The sequence below is a fragment of the Pleurodeles waltl genome, chromosome 9 (genome assembly GCF_031143425.1).
Source record: "Pleurodeles waltl isolate 20211129_DDA chromosome 9, aPleWal1.hap1.20221129, whole genome shotgun sequence".
In the NCBI taxonomy this organism is placed as follows: Eukaryota; Metazoa; Chordata; class Amphibia; order Caudata; family Salamandridae; genus Pleurodeles; species Pleurodeles waltl.
Genome location: NC_090448.1, coordinates 582,670,354 through 582,693,674, shown reverse-complemented (window position 1 = coordinate 582,693,674; position 23,321 = coordinate 582,670,354). Strand labels below are relative to the sequence as shown.

General features: G+C 42.5%; 1 protein-coding gene across 1 annotated transcript in view; it reads right to left on the bottom strand.

Moving 5' to 3' along the window:
* ZC3H4 (zinc finger CCCH-type containing 4) overlaps positions 1-23,321 on the bottom strand; it is a 123,614-nt gene that overhangs the window by 35,065 nt on the left and 65,228 nt on the right. The window contains exons 7-10 of the mRNA XM_069207583.1: positions 12,229-12,347; positions 7,981-8,079; positions 7,330-7,441; positions 6,106-6,215 (exon numbers count right to left, since the gene is read on the bottom strand). Of these exons, the coding sequence (XP_069063684.1) occupies positions 6,106-6,215; positions 7,330-7,441; positions 7,981-8,079; positions 12,229-12,347 (440 nt within the window). The remainder of the gene's footprint in view (positions 1-6,105; positions 6,216-7,329; positions 7,442-7,980; positions 8,080-12,228; positions 12,348-23,321) is intronic.

The following is a 23,321-nucleotide window of genomic DNA, read 5'->3' as shown; positions in this document are numbered from 1 at the left end:
CGCTTCCCTAGCCACAAAAGGAGCGAAAAGCGGACTGTGGGGGGCGAGAAGCAGCTACAAGGCCAAGGGACCAAGCTGTAGTCTGGGAATACTTAAAACCCTTGAGTGCTGCGACTGCTTTTTCTCCATAGAGATGGATGCCATCAAAGGGCTTGTCCATCAAGGATTACTGGGCATCCCCTGAAAAGCCAGACATCCTCAACAGGCGTGGCACCTCAAGGTCACTGTTGATGCAACGGATCTGCCCAGTGAGTCAGTCGTATTTAGTCCACAACGAATCATGAACTTTGCTGCGTCTCTCCCGTCCGTAACAGCTTGGGAGAGAATGGTCTGGGCCTCCTCCAGAACTTGAGGAAGCCCGTGAGCGACCACATCCCAGAGAATATGGGAGTATCGGCCCAAAAGGCATGCGGTGTTCACGGACCACAGCACTAGACTGGGGAAGAAAACATTTTCTTCCCCAAGTTATCCAGTCTTTTTGATTCCCTGTCCGTGGGAGCGGTAGGGAATGCGCCAGAGGAGGACGACGTCCATAAGGGCTTCATTGAAGGGAAGGAGGGGTTCCAGGCTGAAGCACCTCAATCAGGAGGTTAGTCCTGACCTCCAAAGGAAGCTCCAGGTCCAAACCCTCTGCAGCCCTTCTCACTACCATAGAGTATGACACTCCCTCCACTGTAGCCACGGTAGGTGGAGAAAGCATGCGAGCGTCAGGGGAGTTGTCACCCAAATCCTGAACCCAGTCCATGTCAGGGTCAAGCTGGTATTTTAAAGGGTCGAGTGACCCCTCTACAGTATCCCCGCATCCATATTCATAGCAATAGAAGAGAGGATCTGCCTTGGGCCCAGGAGAGCTCATGGAAAACGGAATCGGCGTTGAGCAGCACCGCTCCAGCTCATCGGGGATCAGTATAGAATCGATGTTGATTGTGGGCCCAATCGACATCAGGAGCGTCAACATCTGCCCCGATGCCGGGGAAGGTTGCGTTAGCACGTCTGGCACAGGGACGTATCAGGGAATAGATCTGGAGTCGGGCCGAAGCAGATGAATAGGGGCCCTCACCGACTCCCCTGGGCCCGAAGGCACTGAGGGTCGGTCGGTCTGCCCAAAGATGAGTCGCATGGCCTAATAAAATTATTTGAGTTGTGGAGGGGTGGCTCCAGCTTCCAGAAAGTCAGGGAGGCGCAAAGCCAACCCAGACGGAGGATCCAAAGACAGAGGGCTAGAGCGTTGACCCTCTTCCTGCGTCGCGTCATTCAAGCGGCGGAGCAAAGTCAAAGAATGTTTGGCCTGCTTCGACGACTTCTTCTTTTGCCCCAACCATCCAGATGACTTGGACGAGGAGGAGTGTTGATGACTCCACGAACGGTCTCATGGCCTTCCTCTCGAACGGGAGCGATGCGGAGTCGAGTGTCGAGCCGCCATGAGCTTCAGGAACCGCTCTCTCAAAGCTTTCAGGTTCATGGTCCGACAGGCAGAAGAGGTGCGGATCTGTCACTGACATCATTCCGTGACAAAAGTCACAGGACTTGAATCCGGTCTTTCGGGACTCCCTCAACGCATCCAAAACTTGTCAAGAAGAATTGACAAAAGTGTTGCAGATAGTCAAAAAATGACTAGGGGTAGCTCGTCTCCGTATCTGCGCGTAGGCTGGCGCAGAAAGAAAAAAACTGACGTCAGGACACCGGGGTGGCGCTTACGTACGACGGCGATGTTGTCATGTCGACCACAACGCCAATGACACCCGCAGAGTCGACCAACGTCACCTCACGACGCGCAGGGGTACTGCTCAAAGAAATAATATCCAGATCCAGTCTGACGCCTGGGGGAAATTCTAAGGTAAGGAATCTGCAACTAGAAGTCTCTATCAGATTTAATTAATGTCAATTCACAAAAGGTGGTTAAAATATATGAAGCCCCAAGGAATGAATAGTAACTTCAAAATCATAAATGCTACAAATACATTCAGCTTAGGAATGCCCTTAAAGGCTACCTAAAATATATTGATGTGATCATATGTAATCAAAGCTAAACAGATTAGGGACAAAATCAATGATAAGCTAGACTCAAAGTTATGGGGTGGCCTGATGGCAATCAGAAGTAACTTCTTCAAGACCACGTGGTTTAAGTGGGAAGGAGACTTAAATAAGGCTGGAGGTGGAGAGAGGTATGATTTGCCCAACTGATGTAATATTGAAAGTTAGTTCAATTAAACTATTTCTGACGGGCCTATTATGCAAGAATGCATCTGCACAAGTTGGTGTACACTACAACAGTATACTAATGTTGTTAAGCAAAATGATGGACCCTCCCAGCATAATGTAGCAAGGAGCCCCTCAGGCTCTACCATCTCACAGAAATTCATAGATTTTAGGCCAAATGAATTTTGGGCCCTCCTGTGCCAAAAGAAATGTAAGTCTGTACTAGGCACCTGCACCAGACTATGCGTTGAGGGAGAGAACAAAGGGAACTCATATACACATCCTGTAACAGCCATAAATTATGGAGGTAGTAAAAAAGGCACTATTTCTACAAACCAAAAGTGCTGTAGGAGATGCATGGAGTGGCACCTAATCAACCATGATTTTGGTGACTTAGGACTAGTGGTGTTTCAAGGGATGGTGCCTGCGTTAGGGCGTTGCGCCATTGATTATTTTGGCCCCTCAGGCCCTCCAATAACAACTGCATAAAGTAAAAAAAATTAGAAGTGCAGCGGCATGATGCTGCTGTGAGCACAAACTTCTGTGAGTCAGTGAATTTTCGAATTTGGAGCGGCGTAACTGAGAGGGTAGGGCTTACAGTTGCAATGGCCACAATGTTGCGAGGCAGTCTACTCTGTAAGAAGTTGAACATCGATGCCACACCTAAGTGCGCAGGTTGGGTTGAACAGCAGCCTTCCTCCGGCCAACCCGACATGCGCATAGGTCTAGCCTACATAGTGTGCACATTAGTGAGCCAGGGGTGACTCAGGCGCAGCACCCAGTCTCAGAAATAAACGTTGAAGTCCCCTGCTCCGCCAGTCCTGGCACTGCAGCAACAGCAGGAGCAGCACCAGGATTGGTTGACTGAGACGTGGCGGTGTTGCCAGGGTCAGTGCCTGAATTGAATTGAGGGCAATCAACATTTGCGAGTGGGGGAGGAGGAGACTGTCTTTCGCCTGGTGTCCTTGTCATTTGGTGCAGCGCTAGGCCAGCACACCACGAGTGAAGAGGAGAGACAGGCATTGTGGAAAATATCCAGATGATATCATTATAAGTGAACCAACCAACTGATCTTAGTTCACGCACAACAGCACACAGGTAACTTAAAGTAAGTTAAAAAAAAAATGGTTGGTGTACCTTTGAAATAAATCATTTTACGTCATGGTCATGTAGAAGTTTTGTGATTATTATGACGACGCACGTAGTTGTTCAACTATGGTAGGTGCTTGCTGGGAATGTTCTGGGCAGTCAATCTCAGATTTTAATAATCCTCAATAAGTGAGCAATTGTAAGTGAGCTATGAGAGTGTCTGCAGGCTTGCCGTCGAAGGTACACTCCAGCCCGCAGGATCCCGGAAAGGGGCTGTGATGCTGCACACAGTAGGATTAGAATGTACTGGCTCAGGGGGGCTATAGGCTCTTGCTTTCTTATTGGAATTGTTGGTGGGGCTAGCCTGTTATTTATGAGTAAAGTCCTCCCCAAAATGTACGGAAGTTTATCATATTTCAAAATTTCACTGCGCACAAGATCACACTGGGTGCCATGGACATAATCGCAATGACCACGTGGGGCATAAATAATTATTCAGCATTGACATTACTACAAGTATTGTGATGTTTACGACGACTCGTCATAAACATCACAATACTTGTAGTAATGAAATGATGAATATTTATTTAGTCCCCTGGTGGTCTGACGACACGGTTAGTGGTAGTTGAAGCAACCTGCTTGTGTCATCATGACTCATTTCTGCTCATAGCTCTAACATGACCTGGACGTGCACATAATATTATTATTATAAATTTGCTATTTGTTTTTCCTTTTTTGATGGTGGCATTTCATTATTTCAGTCGATGCGCTTCAATTCGTAGAATGTGCATGTTTATACGGGCCGCCTGCTGAGTGTAGTGTTTCAAAGTGGGGAGCCCCAGCACCAGAGTAGTACTAGTCAGTGGGCAGGCCGCATATAGCCGCACTTGGCGGCGGTGCACCAGCTGCACTGGTAGTAAATGAACATTCACATAATGACATGCTTGCTAACTTGGCACATTAAAATAAGCCTTCTTCTCTTATTGCTAGCTTCTCTCGTGTTGAATTTGGCCAACACTCGTCTTGGATTAAAGTGGTTCATCTCATCCGTCATAGGCCTATGTACAAAAGAGTAAGTTACTGCTGTGATCTCCCCACAGGATATATGTTTTTTTCTATTACTGCTTTTTCTTAATTTGTGTATTTAATTTAACTCGATTGAAAGGCATGTAAATGTTATTTGGACAAAAAGTAAAGCTTCAACGTGCAAGAAGCTACTGTTGTCTTGCCTTCAGTTCACAGCCAACTCAGATTTTGAGGAATTAACTGTGGTCCTGTGAATAAGCTGAGGTATGGCGTCACACGTGGAGGCAGAGCACCCGGTTGCATGCTTTCATTCTTCGCTCCTAATTTAAATCCCACAGCCCAACAGCCAGCCGCTTGTCTTGTTGCGGGCTCGGGTTCAGTGAGATCTTCATAGATAAGTCACGTAACTCGAAGGTGGTAAGAGAAAGTAAACATTGTAAGTACCATGGGGGACAGTTTCATTTTTCGTATAGTAGTATACCCAGCGCCACTAAATTTATATTTTTACAATCTCATGAGTAAACCTGCTTATACTGTCAACTGGAAGACAAGGAGGTTGCTGCAGCAGGGCATGATGGCTTTGCTGGGCCACCACTACTACCTCATGAACAACAGATGCATCATTTGCAATGTTTGAAATGGTGCAGATATTTATGATTATGTAGTGAACCAGCAAGAGGAGCTAATGGAATTCCATCATCAAGATGGCAGTGATGTGATCATATTTCTTCATCCCTTTCGATGAGATGTACAGTGCCTTGTAGGGTGCCCTACTGCCTTTCAGTGTTTATTCCTTGCTGCCTCATTGTGTCCAGTCTGACAAATCACAATAACTTGTATTTCCTCAGTAAATTTCACTTGTAAAGATAGAACAATAAATACAGAAATCTGTGTGGTACTCAGCATTGTTATCTCAAAGTCTGTCGTGACGTTCTGTATTTATAGTGAATAAGCAGCTTCCTGCATCATTATCATATGGAAACTCTCCATGTCATAACTACACTTTGACAATTGCCGTATTAACCTTATCGCATTCAACAATTTACTTAAAAATGCACCATTTGCCCACTCTTTTTCCAACATTTTCTCAGGGGGAGAACCTCCAAATGATAGTTGGGCTGGCTGGCCACAATTGCTTGCAACAGGTCACTCATTGCTATCCTTTACAAACCCATCACTTTCAAATGTCACCAGTCGCCACTGGGTGTTTCACCATGACATAGCGGCAAAGGCCTCAACCCAGCACACAGGAAGTCAGGGGATAAGTGGGATGGGTGGATAAGTGATGTCAAAAAAACATAATTCCTCTGCAGTAGGAACATATCATCAGACTTTTTATAACGTATGGGCCAAATGCAGAACACACTTGATGAACAATGCACCAAGATAACCATTAGCTGAGCCCAAACATAAGCTCATTACTATGGAACAGGAGACTATGGAAGGGAGATTATTTTATGTTTTTTACCTTTAAATAACAAGTATGTTATTTATGTATTGTACTTTTCTCAAATATAATATGCCTATTCGATTGTGTTATGCTTCTGTTTACTAATTACTGTGTCATCTAAACGTGACTAAAAAAGGACGCATGGAACAATAAAAGACAAAAAAGCACACCTAGGGCAACCAATTATCGTGTGCCGCAAAATGCTAGAAACACAATTGATGAACGTGAGAGAACAAACAGTGATAGCTCGTTTGCAAGAAATACGACGTTTTTTTAATGCCATTCAACATTTGCTGAAGTAGCACTAATCGCTACAGAACCACAGCCTTCTCATTTCTTACCCTGTCCAGATGCTCTCTAGTTTTATCCGTAAGAGGCTCATGAGAAAAAATGCAGTCATCTCCACTAACACAATTCCCTGTTGTATGGTAGACCTTGCAAGGAAAGTCACGTGAAGTAGGGTGTTAAGGAAATTACAGCTCTAATGACTCACACTGTTAAAATGTAACTTTTAGGGCCTATGGCACAGCCCGGTGTGCAGCAGGATGACAGTATGTTAATACGTTCTAGAAACAAAAGTAAAGATCAACATAACAAAAAAAACAATTGACGAGCCCCATACTGCTGGCACAAAGATGGCGACATTCTGGTGCAGCACCATGCTTCCTTTCATTAATTCTTCATTACCCTGTTTTAATTCCATGCGCAAAATGGATGGAGAGCATTGGTAACTTTATGGCATGCTGTCCATACTGATAAAACAATTGACCCATAGGCTGTGCTCACTGATAGGACCCTTGCTTTTCTGAGAACTGCAGTATGCTGAGCAATCGATCTAACAGGGTGAAGGTGATGCAGAGACATGTCCACGTTCGTGCAGGTGGTAAGCCTGCAGTCCAAGATCCTCCAGTTGCCACTGCAACAGTCTGCTGCAGCAATGGTTCGATCCGATCCAGCAGAAGTATGTAGATCAGTGGTGGGCTGTTAATTATGGCTCACCCTAGACCAAGGACCCTTCTCTTGATGATCACAGGATCAGAAGATCTCTTGGGCAGGATGTATTTATCCTTGCCTGCATAAAAACATAGCTCATGCCATGCCTGGAGAGGTACAGCTATTGTCTCCTGCAACACTCATTAGTGGTGGGTACCTTATTTAAAATTACCCAAGTAAAACTGGAAAATCTATAATTTTGCAACAATTCATCTTAGCTGAGCAGCAGGCAGACAGGAGATGGACTTGACATTCTTCTCAATTTTAAACTTTCTGTTACCAAGATCCCTTCTTGTTTTTGCTACAGCCAAGTCCATGTCTCAATTTGCAAGTAAAAAGCCATCTGCTACAAATGTCATCGTTGGTTTGCAATGTTGCATCAAAAGGAGCACGCTGTTCTCTTTTATAATAAGACTTTTACCTTGAAGATATATATATGCTAAACAAAGTTAATTGGCTCATCTTTCACACTTTTATGATATATGCATGCCTTAGGGAAAAAAAAGAAAGTGCTGTTATTCAGTATTATTTAAATACGTATCTGATATATATATTGACAATAAAAAGGATATCATGCATGTAAGGGCAATTTTCAGCTCTTGCACAATAGCCAGAGACGTAAAACTTGCAAAGGCCTCGTCGTCGTGAAACGTCAAAATCATGGCTGAAGTTGCAGTGTTCGCCCTAGTGGAAAAAGGTCAGTTTAGAAGGGTGAATCAGATAATCCATTTTCACACAATACTGTCAGACTGGGAAGAGACCTAATTCTTTATAAATACACATGAAGTAAGAAGACTTGTGCCCTTTCTGATTAAGGCATTACAGAGAGAACGAGAGCAAGACATAGGTACAGAGTGATAATGAGTTATCTACTGCTGTGCCTTGATTAAGTATATGGTACAGATGTAAAAACAAAAAATCTAAAAAAAGAGGACATCCAGTCAGCCAAATATTATGACTGAACAGAGTGCTGTTTTCTGAAATCCTACTGTGATGGCAAATTAAGTTGATTCATAAAGGTAATGGCAACATAGTATTAATGCAGAATTATTATCTTAAGTTACATACAGGATGTGGGATTCAGCTGTTTACTAAACTTGTATATACTCAGCATATCACTAATAAATTCACATATGACTTTTCAGAGAAACGCTCAAAAAGCAACCCATCTGGATAATCCTCAAGTACTCATTTAAGAGAATTAAATATTTTGCCTTTCTTACCCAGGTACATCTGCCCTCCACAAAGTACTTGCAGATCACTTTTCCTTTCCTATCAGACATGTGTTTATCATTGTCATACCGTCGATGTCTTCTTCCCTCCTAGTGCAAGGAAAATATTTTAGTTCAGATCTGCGAAGGCAGATAAGACATTAAGCAATTTAAAAACTAAAATGGTAACTGTGTACAGAGCATGAATTACAATAATAGTCTAGTACTCTACAGCTGATTCGTTAACACCATAGATGTTTTCGGCAGGCCACTCTTCCAATTACACAGGCTAGACAAATACCAACTCGAATTGTCAGTCCTAAATAGTTACTTGCGCTGCATCAAATGGGACGAAACAAGAGAACATTACCTCTTTGGGTCGACACACTACCAATGATAATGGTCACTTTCACATACATTTAGTCCACATTAGAGTGTTCATCCAGGCTATTGATTTTCTAACTTCCAATGTGGCTGGCATCTCCTCGCCATAGATGTCTCTTTTTCTTTAACAAAAGCCCTCTTCCAGATTTTGAACATTAATTCTGGTTCATACAACCCCTCAGTGGCCACCTCAAAATGTTTATATGTGCTCAATATGTTTCAAGGACTGCTCGTGACATACTGAATATAAGAGTCTGCATATGCTATATTCAACTTCGTCACTATCCCATCTTCACAAATCTTGTAAAAGCTTTGGCACAGTTCTCGCAAGGAAACATTTGAATCCACCAATGTCACTAAGGATAGCGAAGTGAAGGACTCTGTTCTAGAATGTTAAGAGCTGTTGAAAGACAAAGGAAATATGATTTACCTCCGCCCTAAAGAGGTTTATTCTACCGTGCTTCAACACTAGAGGGAGTTCACTAACTCTCCGTTCAACAAGACCATTTCATCGCTGAACAGAGCGCTTTGTGATGCCAAGGGCCCAGCAGATCCCCGAATACCAGTCCACAGAAGCTATTAATGTTTAACTTTCTGGTTTAGTCCTCGACCCATAAGTAATGTCGTTTTAATGTTTGGACTCCCTGGAGGAGAAAGAGAACTGGGGTTGGTTTGCATCAGCACTTTGCACTAAAATTGATAAATGTCCAGTCCCACCATTTGCCTCAGCTCTAAGCAAAGTCCCGCTCTCCGCTCCCCCACATAACCACGATTAATTTAGTGCTCTCTATGGTGACTTGCTTGTATTCTATTTGTGGAATGCAAGCAGCTTTTTGACAACCCTAACACTTTAGAATTTGAATGCTCATTAGATGTGTTATGTTTTCAGACAGCATGATCCTTGGATGACATCACATCTCAGGTTATACGGGGTATGACACTAAGACAGTCAAAACATTAAGCAAGGGAAGAGATTATGGTAGCTTGTCTGTTAATTGAAAACACCCGTTACCTAACAGCTAAATATTTTGTTGATCGTCACCCCGGGGCAATAACAATTTTAATAACAACCTCTGATTAGCCAAGTCTTTTGTTTCATTTTTTCTATTAATTGTGTATGTTAACCCGGTGTTTAATGACAACTATAAACATGTGCAAGATATTAAAGCTCTGCTTGGCACCCTTAACACATTCCATGTCAACATGGTGACTTTAATTATAATAATTTTTTTTTATCTAGACAGCACTTGGTGTGATGTGTGAAATTCATTTTGAATTATTCCCTCATGTCACAGACTTCCTTTGTGAAACGATAAAAAAGGTAGAGATCTGATTAATTTCCTACATGGCATAAGCCTAAAAGCACTGCATGGGTGATTAGCGCAGGACATTTCCATGAGTCCAACACGTTACTAACACAACTACAGCAGTACTGGACTACATATTTATGTCTGTGGAACTATTTTGTGCAGTGGAGCATTTTGTTAGAATATGCAGTCCCTAAAGTAACCATTTTCTGCCTCATGTTTAGGTTTCCCAACAAGTGTGTGGCAGCAGAAACTTTCAGGAAGGTCAATGAAAGGGACTAATTCAGGTGCGCACTTCGCACCTTGTGTATTTAGAGTCAAATGTTATCAACCTCATTCATTATCCTTCTCCCATGAAGCAGTGACTCCCTAAAAAGGTTTGCATTACCCACTGAGGAAGTTTTTACTTTCCGAATCATTTAGCTAATAACCCAATTCCGATTTCTAACATTTATCTGAGAGGAAACTGGTTCTTGAGATCCCTCAAGCTAAAAAAGAGAGATATGAACAGATCATTTAGGATTTTAGTCATCACAAAAACAATCATTTTGCCAAAGTCAAAATCAAGGAACTAACAAAAGAATATCAGTTACTAGTTAGCATGCTAACTAATCCTTTTTTGGAATTTATGACATTTTCAAATCCAATGACACTAAAAGATGTTGGGAATATATGAATACCTTTGACTTACCCAATAACCCTAGTCTGCAACGTGTAGTCTCTTTATCTAACTAGATTAACCACATTTATTTTTTAAATGTGGATGGAGAAGCCAGAGAATTTAAGCATCTGTGCAGAAACCTTGCAATTTTTCATCTGATGACTATGACACACGTTTAAAGTTAACTAAGCCATCCCAGCAGGATACAGCAATTTTCAAGCATAGTCTCGATTTTTTTAGTCCAATGACTGGCTCCATTTTTAAATTTTGATAGTTTGTATGACTCTATCCCTGACACTCTGATGAGTTCTATTTTGCAGCCACTGTATAAAAAGGAGCCACTTAATAGCCTTAACAGCTATAGATTGATACCTCTGTTGATGCATAATATCATACTAATATTCTATTGGACGACCTTACAATCTAGGCCACCAAGGTCAAATTGATGCCCTGCTATTAGACAGGCCTCAGGACCAATTCTGGCGTACCATTATCTTTTTATCCATGTTAATTAATAAACATATTCAGTAGGCCAAAGTGTGCACGCTGAATTCACTCATTTCAGGACAGCTTTTGACTACATAGACAGAGGACTCTTTTGGTCACAATGACAGTGCTGGGAGACCCAATTTTACAATGAGCTCTTTGTCACTTATATGAGAAAACTTGAATTCAAATTACGTGTGTAGTTGCACTTTTGCATTATCCTTGACAATTTACACCAGCAGATGTCCGAAGCAGGAATGCTTTTTAGCTCCCATGCTTTTTAATTTCTATATAGTAGATTTAACAAAAGTCTTAACTAACCCATGTTCTTGCCCTTCAAGACTAGGACGTACTGATATTCACATACTACAATATGTGAATGATACAGTCCTTTTAGTATAGGTTTTCAATGTCAATGTATACACTCTCAATTCCTACTATAAAGCAAATATGTTGAACACGCATAAGAGCAATAAGATAGCCATTAACAAGGAAATCACAAAATTCCTTTGGCAGCTTAGCCTGACCCCAGGAAATAATGACCTAGAGTTCAGAGATGTTCACAAGAGAAGCTGCTGCTAAGGCAGAGCTATTTAGGATTCTGATCCTCACTATAAGTTGAGGACTATGCTATAATGAAGAAATAAAGAGCAGTTTAGGAATCTGTTAGTGAACCACTGTGTAGGAACATCTTACAAGAAATCATGTTCTACACTATGAAATCTGCACAAAATGTATTGTTGAAACTGATATTTCTTAAAAGGACGCAAAGAACACAAAAACATGAAATGAGAGAAAGAGAAGAATGACATTGAAAAATTAGAGACCAAAAAGAACACTTGAAAAAAAATCTTGACTGTCTGCAGAAATAGATGAACTGAAGTGACTGCCAGACAGCTAAAGTTCACAAGTTTGTGTCATGAAATAACAGAGAATATCTGAACACAGTCACTTTTCAAAGTGAAGCACTACATTCATGTTTAGACTGAAGTGTTGCATATATATTTTACATATTTCTCGGGTAATTCCACTAGGTTGACAAGTATAGCAAGGATTATCAATCCACAATATAGAAAAGAGGCAGCTGAGAGCGTAAAATAAGTATCAATATGCCTTAGGTTTCAGTCGGCAAAGAATGTCAAAAAATAAGAGAGAGGAGCTGAAGATTTAGTGGGGAGTGCAATGGCAGGCAGGAACATATGTATGTTTCACTAGCCACACATTTTCTAACAGCTAAAAAGTAATTTAAGGTGTTCATTATTTGGTCGTGACAATGCCACATGTTAGGTAGATGATAACTCTGAAAAAAAGTAAAGTGTTTTAATTATGCATTTCTTTTTTAATGTGTATATCACGCGTTAGTGAATGTGTGACAAATGTGACAACATAAAGTAAGCACAGACTTTTCTGCTTCAAACTTACTCCCATTTCATCGTCATAATAGTCGTCGTCTTCATTTCCGCCTTTATTTCTGCCTCTTCCTCTTCCCATTCCCTTAATCCCTCGGCTCCTAAGGCCTCGGCCCCGTCCGCGACTGTAACCTATGGGAATTTCAATCATTAAGATCATATTTTTTCTCTTTAAATTAGAAAAAAGTTACTTACCTTCCACTTCTCCAAATACTAATTTCTTCTTTTTTTTTTATCAGACATTTAGCTATTCAATTGCCCTTCTGCATTGTCTCCATCAATTCAATAAAAATACTTCTAGCAACCTCATTTGTCCTAAGCACCTACACACTGCGTGGACATTGGACTACAAAAATACATCCTACTATTGCTGTCTAATTCTGCCTATGAAGTATATTATCTACTTGCAACACAACTAAATTTATCACTGACTATTTGACTGCCATTCTCTTCCATCACTTGCAAATCATCACTGAAAATTGGCTAAGTGCCCTTGCTGCACCCGTCACAACCATTAGTATTCGTGCTTTCATGGAGCTCATGCAAACTCTTCTCTGCAAATAGAGAAAAATCAAGATCCAACTACTCAATGCACTAAATGCAGAACCCTTCTCACTTCCCAAAGTACACAAAGTCTAGCCAAATATCAGTTCCCCAAATGCTGTTTCTACCCTTTCTGGACCACCACAAACTAATTTTGCTACTACATGTGGAACTTTTCTTCCCAAACATCTCCAAAATCTGAGTCTCCTCTGTGTTGAAACTAACTGCTTCTCAACGTCTCTCCTTGCTTTTTCCCCCAATCTCCTGCTTACGTCCTCCTTGACCTTCCTCACTCAAATTAGCAGTGCCAAATGTCTCTATGTACCACAAACCCATCTTGTTGCGACACATAACAAGCATATCTTATCTTTAAGCTCCCAAAATAAACACCTTACCTCCACTAGACTTCTCTTTTGTCTGACCTGCTGACTGAACCACCACTCTCCTTTTCTATCCAATCGCAAAGTTAAAAAACTGTTGTTACCCTGCTCATCCTCAAAAGTTATACTGCTGAGTCCTCTTCAACTACCACCCTGACTCCCAATTACTACTTTTCTCTACCGTTCTATAGTGTCTTATATTTAACCATCCATATATTTTAACTCTCTAAATACAACCTACTTTATGCCTTTCAGTCTGCCTTCGCAGCATTCCAGTCAAAGGAACCTCCCCTCTTTTGTATGCCCAACTTTATCTATTGTCCCATTATAAGGCAGTGCCCAGTATTTGTGATGTAGGGAAGCACTAAGACATTTAACACCGTCATCCATACTTGCACAGCCCTTTCCACTCTCTGTATTTCTGGCAGAGCACTTGATTTTATTTTAATTCTACAAACTACCTTTGGTAGTCTCCAAGTAGTCCTGACATTCACTTCCAACACCTCTACTTGCCAGAGACCCCTTAAAAATCTCAGTCTTGGGACCATATCTGTTCTTGCTATACATTGCTACATGTTGATTGTCTGAAACAGGACTTCTTTGTAGATGTCCCCCCGACTTTTTGCCCCTTTTAGAACTACTAGAAGTTGTTTTTCGACTCTGACATTGCACTGAGGCCTGCTAATCAGACCTCAGGGACAGTGCTCTTTCCCCTAAAACAAATAAAGTCTAATTGTAACCCAACTGGCATGGACTTTAGCACCCCTGTAAAACCCTAGTAAATGTTACCCCTACTACCTAGGGCATGGGTACTAAACAGGGTCAATAAGGACTGAAGCATGCCATATGCCCCCCTAGGGACATACTTACAAAATTACACAGACTGCCATCACAGGTTGTGTGACATGGCGCAAACCATGTCTGAAAACATGGCATAGCACACTCTTGGGTGCCATTCCAAAGACACTGCATGGGTTATATGTAAGTCACCCCTACAGCAGGCCTTGGAGCGCTAGGGCAGGGTGCTTTATGTTACAAATGTGGGGATATCTGAATGAGCAGATATGCCCTTGTATATGTCTAAGTCAATTCTTAGACATTACAAGTGAACAGGGAAGCCATCTGGAGGTATGTACTGGGCACTGGTCAAAATGAGTTTCCTAGCAACATAATGGCTTCAATGAAACCCATGGTGTTTGGTATCAAACACCTTATATTAATAAACCTACACTGATTCCAGTGATTGATTTATTAATACATGCACCCAGAGGGTAACTAAGAGGTACTCCCTGAAAGAAATGAGTTACTAACCTGTAACTGTGAGCTTCCTTCCCTCGCTTGTGAATCTATGAACGTTTCCAATACTGGAAAACTACAGTTACAGGTAACTTATTTCTGGCTCCATTTTTGGAACTTTCATAGATTCACATGCTTGAATCAAAATAGTAGGCAGTAACAAGCACATTTTCTATAGTTATATATATATTATATATATATATATGTAGTACAATAAAGAGAGATATGAACATTCAAAATGCTTGATTTCGTGCAACTATGCTAAGCATAAGAAAACTGAACTACAGGGAAACTATTGAAAATGTGTATACATAGAAATAGATATATAAATAAAACAGATGGTGGGTGATAGTAAAATGTCTCACCTTAATTGGAATAGATGTCTAAGGACTGCTTGACCAACCGCTGCATCTCTGTTCGTTTCAATGTCCAAGCAGTAGTGTCTTGTGAAAGTGAGGGCTCTCTTCCACGTTGCAGCCCAGCAGATGTCCAGAAGTGAAATTCCTGAAAACAACACGATACTGATCTGGGACAATGCCCGTGTACCTTAGAGTCCCAAAGGTAGACCAGCGTTCTTATGGCAGAGGATAATTGCTGATGTAATCCAGCGAGCAATGGTTTGCTTTGTAACTGGGAACCCCTTTCTAGGGTTACTGTAGGCTATGAAAAGCTGGTTTGATTTACGAAAAGACTTGGTTCTCTCCAGATAGAGCATGAGACATCTGCTTATATCGAATGAATGAAGAGAACTTTCTTCTGCCATTTGCGGATTAGGAAAGAATGACTTTAATATTATCGGTTTGTTGACATGAAAGTCCAACTGGACTTTGGGAATGAACTTCGGGTTTGTACGCAATTTTACCATATACTTTGCAAATTGTAAAAAGGGTTTTTGCGTTGTGAAGGCTTCTATTTCACTCACTCTATGCGCGGATGTAAGCGAAAGGAGGAGTGCCACTTTCCATGTAAGAGATTTGATTTCTGCCTTGTGAATAGGCTCAAATGGTAGGTTCATAAGCTGGCTTATAACTATATTCAACTGCCATGCCGGGGGGGAGGGGGGGTGTCTTTGACTGGTGCATAGGATCTGAAGAGACCTTTCATAAAATGTTTTAAAAGTCTATGAGACCACAGAGATAGTTTACCTGCTTATCTTCTATAACGAGAGATGGCTGCCAGGTGGACTTTAATGGATGCATGTTGCAATCCTGTGCGCGCCAGATGAAGGAGATAAGGTGAGAATTTCTCTGGAGCTGAAGATAAGGAGTGTACTTTAGCAGATTTGCACCACAAGCAGAACCTTTTCCCCTTCAGGTGGTATGTTTTGTTCGTACTCTCTGCCTGGGCTTTGGCTAGTATTTCCTTGCAATCATCTGGAATGTCTAAGTTGCCAAACTCACTGAACTCAGGAGCCATGCTGACAAGTTCAGATATTTGGGATTTGGATGTCTCACTTGGCCCTGGTTCATAGTGAATAGAGATGGAATTGGTTGTATTCTTATGGGTGGACAAAAGGACATCAGCAGAAATTCCGTGTACCAATGTTGACGTGGATACGCAGGGGCTATCAGAATTATTTGGCATGGTTCTAATTTGATCTTGGTTATTACTCTTGGAATAAGTGGGATTGGGGGGAAAAGTGTAAGAACAGATCCCTGACCATGCTATCGAAAATGCATCCCCCCAATGGCCCCTTTTGGAGATGCCTGCTTGCATAGAATTGGCATATGGCATTTTTGGAGGTCGCGAAAAAATATAATTTCGGTTTGCCCTACTGATGGAATATTTTGTCTAGCGTATGCTGACCTAATTCCGATTCGTGGGTCGATGTTGGTAACCTGCTCAGAGAATCTGCAATGGCATTCTGATTTCCTGGGACATGATCTGCTTTGATGGATACTGAATGCTGAATGCACCAATTCCAAATGTCCTGAGCTTTCTGGGATAGGAGACGGGAACAAGTTCCGCCTTGCTTGTCGATACAGTGCATTGCCTTGGTATTGTCTGCCCTGACAAGCACTGAAGATCCTCGAATCCTTGGGAGGAAAGCTTGCAACGCCAGGAAGACTGCTTGTAGTTCCAGAAGGTTGCTGTGAAACATACGGTAAGAGGTTGGCTATTTGGACATACAGGTAAGAGGTTTGTCCTTGAAAAATCCCTGAGCTTGCTTCCATTGCTTGAGAAGTACTTCCTGCAATGGGGGCATATGAAGGCGACAATGTGGGATCAGATTGATGCAGGATGACATCATCCCAATTAATTATGTGTATTGTCGGACTAAAGGGGCTTTCTTGCTTGAAGGCGCTTTAATAGTCTGATTAAGGTCAGATGTCTGGCTGACGTGGGATCGGCTTTGACTCGTGTGTGTAGTATAGCACCCAGAAATGTTATTTGTTTTGCTGGTTTGAGTATTGATTTTTCTCGATTGAGGTGGAGATCCAATTGTTTGAAGAGACGTAAGGTTGCTGTGATGGAGTGACGTGCAGCTTGAAGATTGGGTGCTTTTACCTGCCAATTGTCCAAGTACGGGAAAACCTGGTGCGGATTGCGCCCGAGGTAAGCTGCTACAGGGGCTAAGCATTTGGTAAATATTTGGGGAGCAGACTTGAGGCCAAAGGGAAGAACTTTGAATTGAAAGTGCTTGCCGGCTACTGTGAATCTCAGGAACTTTCTGTGAGCTGGGTGAATGGGAATATGAAAGTAGGCCTAAGGAGGCCATGTAATATCCTCTGTTGAGCAATTGTAGGATGTCTTGCAGTGTGATCACGCAGAAGGTCTGTTTCTTTAGATATTTGTTTAACTCTCTGAGATCCAATATTGGTCTCCATAGACAAGTTTTTTTCCGGAGTAGGAAGAATCGGGAGTAAAAAACCTCTCCCGCTTTGAGAAAAGGGTACAATCTCTATTGCCTTCTTGCTCAATATGGTCTGTACTTCCAAGTTTAGTAGATGCAGGTATTTCTGTTGCACTCGAGAAGGCAGGTGGGAGGAGGTATTTGTGTAAATTCTAGCAGATGGCCGAATTTAATTATATCCAGGACCCATCGGTCCTTGGCTATGGGACGCCAATGATGAATGTGGTATTTTCTAGTTGCTTGAGAAGTCGGTAGGGAGAAGTGAAAGGCAGCCGGCGGTTGAACGTTGTCATTGCCTACGGGAGTAATCTCTGCCTTTTCTTCCAGGCTTTCCTCTTTGAGAATCTCTGCCGTAAGCTGCTGATGATGGTTGTCGCTATTGGTATTGTGGTCTAGTGGCCTGGTTACCGGTATTGTAGGGTTCATACCTGTATTGCTGATATCCCCCACGAAAGGAAGACTGGCTCCTACCCCTTGCTCCACGAAAAGGAGGCTTCCTGAATTGGAGAGTTCCCAGCGATCTGGTGGTGTATGTATCCAATTTTATGGACTGAATGGAATAATCAATATGTTTTCCAAACAAAGCTTCACCACCATATGGGAGATCTAAGATTTTAGTTTGGATTTCCGTCCGGAAGTTAGTGGCTTTTAGCCATCCTTGTTGCCTTAGGACCGCGGCTCCAGCTAATTGCCTGAAACCTATGGTTGCTATGTCTAGTGCACAGTCAATGATCTCAGCGGATGATCGTTGTCCTTCTGATAAAATCTTTTTTTGCCTCAGTCTTAGAGGCTTCTGGTAGATCCTCTAAGTATTGGAAAATATCTGACCATAGTTGTCTATCATACCTTGCAAGGATGGCCAATGAGTTTGCAGCTTGCACCATGATGGCTGACATAGAAGCCTACGTTATCAAGTCGCCTTCCTTCTTTATCTGGTGGTGCAGATAACGGTGCTGAAGGGTTTCTGGAGCGTCGCTGAGCTGCTTGGAAGATAACAGAGTCCAGTTTTGGGTGCCCTGTAAGACATGCAGGTGCAACTTCTGTTGTTTTATACTTTTTGTCTAGTTTTGGTAGTACAGCCGGAACTGTTGCAGGATTGCGCATGGCTTTAAGACCTTGGTTCCAAGCGTGGCCTATGAGAGGGATATCCCTGACCATTTTTCTATAGGTCTCTTTAAAATCGTACAAAAAAAACAATCCTGTTGGGTTGATGGCATTGGGAGATCAAAGCGTATGGCAGCCCTCTTTAATAAGTTGTGAAATCCTCCTATATCCTCCGGAGGCGAGTCTGCTGTAGGTTGGAGGGGAGATGCGAGTTTGGGGATAATGTATTCATCTTGATGGGAGTAGTTTTCCCCATCTTCTCCATCATCAGCAGAAGTTGTTTGTACATTTTGCGGATGAGGCGGGGAACGACTTGAGTCTGTTGAGACTGTTGTGGTATTATTTGTGCCGCCGAAGGCTGGTATTGCGCTGAGCGGGAATAGTTGGGAAGCTTTCCCTATAGTCTGCCAGCATAGCCTGAAGATCTGATACTAGCCCTGAAGGAAGACCTATCAGGTCTTGCTGAGGTGGCTGGTCATAGTATTGTTGATCATTGTAGAAATCATCATCTGAGTATTCCTGAGATTTTATATGCAGTTGTGAAGGGATTGTGGCTATTTCATATAAGCTGTCTTCATCCAATTCATCATCGTCTAGTAGGTGTGATGGTAGAAGGTGAGAAACTTTACTAGGTGAAGTGAGGGAGGGTGTCAGGTTCTGTTGTTTATGCCTCCTAAGTGGTGTTTGCTAGGCTGACGAAAACAGAGACAACGATGTAGGTCTCTGTTTCTTTTCAAGCATGCTCTTAATCGACAATGAGAGATAAACCATCGACGATAGTGGTAGCGTCGTCAAGTTAATCATCGTCAGGAATGTCGTCGACGAGGACATCCTTGTCAGGAGCGTCTAAGTGCCCGTCATCAATGGGTGTGCCGTCAACAATAGTGTTGTTGACGGGGCTGTCAGCATCAATGGTATCGTTGTTGTCGCAGAAGCTGTCAGACACAGTGTCAGCGAAGATGTGACCACTGCTGATGAGGATTCTGCAGAGGCAGCCGTCGACAGGGAAATGGTAACCACTGTAGATGTTGTTGTCGACATGTGTGCTGTCGTCGCTGGCGCCATAGATGATCTCGTCGTTGATGGTGCAGACAATGTTTTTTTGATTTTGTGCTTTACCTGCGGAGGCAGCGATCGGGGCTCAGATTGACATTGGTTCTGTGTTCGAGATACACAAGATGTCTTAGATTTTAGGAATTTTGGAGAATGTTTCTTGAAAGGGCTTTTAGATTTAGAGGAGCCCTCTGAAGATTTTTTGACTGCCACCTTAGGAGATCCGTTAGTCATCCAAGTGTCTTTTGACAGGAGTTTTGGTGAGTGACAGAAGAGGAGGCCCTGTCATCCTCAGAAACCGGGTCAACTCTTGTTTTCAACTTCTGTAGCCACAGAAGAAGACGGCCTTCTCTATCTTTCAAAGTTTTCGTAGAAAATGTACGGCATACCTTGCAGTCTCTAGTTTTATGGTTTGGATAGAGACAGTAGATGCAGTCATCATGAGGGTCGTCAATATGCAGCCTTTTCTTCATACAGGAAGCACACAGTCTGAATAGCCCCTTTTTTGGTGTCTCTGACATCCTGGTCAGTTTGAATCACCTATTTGATTGAAGCTGTAGTATAATTGTCTAAAATCACCTTAGAAACTATTTCTGTGAGAGAAAGCTGAGCAGAGCTCAGTGGAATCTCCCTAGCACGACGTGCAGTGAAAATTCTGAGGGAAGGAAGCTCCTCACAGGAGAGTTTCTAGAGGGTGGAATGATAGGATTGGTGAACTCTGAAGTTTGGTCCTTTTTTCTAAAACGACTGTAATATGTTTCTAATCTAAAGAACTTATGCATGTATTACTACGTTGGAGAATGATATTTATAACACTGAGGACTCCCATCTCGACGACGGGGAAGGATTCAAGCATGTGGATCTATGAAAGTTCCAATACTGGAGTAACCCACTCTTCCTCTAGTGTGCTGACTGGCTGGAACAATCCAGCCTGCCACCACAGAGAGGTTTCTTACTCCTTGCAGGTGAGAGCCCACGCTCTCAGAGGCCAGAAATAATGCCTGTTCCAGAGGAAGATGTTCATAACTCCTCCAACAGGATGACTAGTGATTTAGCATACCAAGGCCAAGGACTTCAAAGTCCCTGCCACCTTTGATAAGCGACCCCGCCTTCCTCAGTCCTGGGAGAAGCCACCCCCCTGCCCTGAGGCCCATTTGGAACCGGGACAGGCAGGAAATTAGATAGACAGGAGGCTTGCTACATTCCAAGGCTAGTCACACCCCTAGGGTGGGCTACCTGATGTGAAAACGAAAATAGGAATTCCACCATCCTGTGTGTGGTGGAATTAGGCACTCGGGACAGGGTTATGTCCACTTCCCACAGGAAGTGGTCATATATGGTGTGTTGTGACCCCATGGGTAAGTAGCCCATTGGCTACTACCCTTCACTCCCCTTAACACCCCTAAATTCAATATTTAGGTGGCCCACCGACAACAGGAACTCAGATTCATTGGAGCGAAGAAGAAGGACACCAAAGAGCCACAAGAAGAAAGAACTGAGGGGCAGCAACTTACTTGGTGACAACCCTGCTGGCCTGCCCATTGCCCTCAACAATTGGGCCAAGGACGACTCATCATGCAGCTGATCAGCCTCCAAAAGCCAAGCAACATGGCACCTAAGCCCCACAGCCCAAGGAGGTTGGTCACCCAGTCCCCACTTGCAGCCTCTTTTCCTCAGGACAGTTTTTCCCATAGGATAACATTAGGGCACCCAACACTGAAAAGCACCTCAGCACCCGGCCCCAGAGCCGACCTAGGTGACCTATTGATGCTTTCTTGGACCTTGCCCCATACTTAACTTGACCCTAAAGAACAGACCTGTAAGTCGTTACCAAGTACCCGTATGCAGTATATGCTTTTTTCCCCTTAGGATAACATTACCACAATTAAAGTCAATGCAGGTGTGTTAGCTGAGTACCTCAAAACTGCCAACTTAAAAAGTACTTACCCAATAATGAAGTTTTTGGTGTTAAAAAAAAACATATAAAAATGTTTTTGTTTTTTCTAAATTGGTGTGGATCTGTTTATTGAATGTGTGACATTCATTGGCTGTGTGTATGCAGCAAACGTCTAACACTGCTCTTTGTTTAGCCTAACCTGTTCAACCGCCCTACCACAAATACAGCACTTTGAAAGAAAGCACTGTCCACTTCTAAGGGGATGCCTAGACTCTTTAAAAAGCATAAATCTTTTTGGTATACTACGCAAAGAGCCAGTTTCCTAAATTGATGTTTTATCTTTCTTTCTTTACTTATCGCACAGAGGATAAACAACACTTCTCATTCATTTCCTCTTCTCCCTTTTCTACCTACACATCTTAGACTGACTAGCTACCATCCAGGTTGGATGACCTTCTAGGCATCAAAAGTGAAATTGTGTACTTCCCTGCACCTTCTGCTACTAACTCTCAATATAACCATATTTGCTGGCATGACATTTACATCATCCTGTTACTAGAAGATGTACTATGAAGATCCTCTGCATTCAACAAGAGGCCATAAATGGCAAGGGTCCAGCTTTCATACAAGTAAAGTAAGAGATACTCGCAGATGTGGATACTGTGATCTAGGCTGGCCAAGAGCCTACTACACCACCTCACAAGAAGATAAGTACAGGTGGTTCGCCATTCTTAGTGGAAGCTGCAAAACTCAAACTAACTTCCGATTACTAGAGCCACATCCCACCATCTGGACTCCAACAGAACGCTAGAGGCGTAGCTGAGGACACAAGAGATGGACAAATCAGACCTTCTCATTGTGGCTCAGTAAGACAGCCACTCCAGGAGCAGCTCCAAACCTAATAGCTGCAGGCAATGCTGCTGGCAGTAGCCAAACAAAAAAGGATGAACACATCAGTTCCTAGAGTGACCCATTCTTCTCTCTTCCCTTCCCCTTTCTCCGCTCTTCCTTCTCTAACTTTCTTAATGGCTCATCCCCCTCATCCCTCTCCAACATTCCCCCAACTCAGAGAACTCTAAGACTCTACAGACTCTTTCTTCTTCCTGATTGCCAGAGTCTATTTTCACCTCTTGTCCTGAGCCTGCCTCTTCCCATACTCTTGCTCCTCCAAGTTTGTTCTTGGCATGCTTCTTAAGAATTCAGTAAGACTTTCCCTTTGTATTAGCCTTTATAGCATCTTGTTCAAAATATGGGAGGTATATCTAAACTGTTTAACTCCTATGGGGTATTTTATCACTGTTTGGATGCCTGCTGGGCACCTTCTTCTTGGTTACCTGTCAATTGCACTGACACTGCTCTGGTAATACTGCACTATATAATAAATGCAAACAAATAGTAGTTCACTAAGAGAATTCGTTTTGATTACAACTAAAATTCTTCCATAACAATCTCAGTAAGTTGTGGATTATTTCACATTTTAAACCATCAAGTATGTTTCTTCCATGACCAAACTGCATGCCCACAACTAATATAAAGCACTGGTTATCACCTGGATAACCAGCTGAATAAGTTAACACCTCTAACATTTAAGAACATACTGCATGACATTTATATATAGTTTGTAAAAGCCAAAAAATCAATTCACACAAATAGTTTCTACTAGCATCACAACTATTGTAATCCCTTAAAATGGAGTCCCAAATATTGGACACATCTTATGGACTAGCTTGCTACATGTAAGCAAAGTCCTTCAGCACCACATCAAGGATAGTAAGTGCTATATAAATGTTGATACATCCATGCCATATGATGATCCCCTTCAGCCAGAAATTACAACATCTGTCATAAATCTTTCGTGTTTATGTACTGAAAGCATAACCTTTTACACTTAAATTGGCCTCTATCAGAATTCTCATACAACCTTCTACATTCCAACAGCAAAAAGGACAGAGTAAATGGTGCCAAGATTAGTTAACATG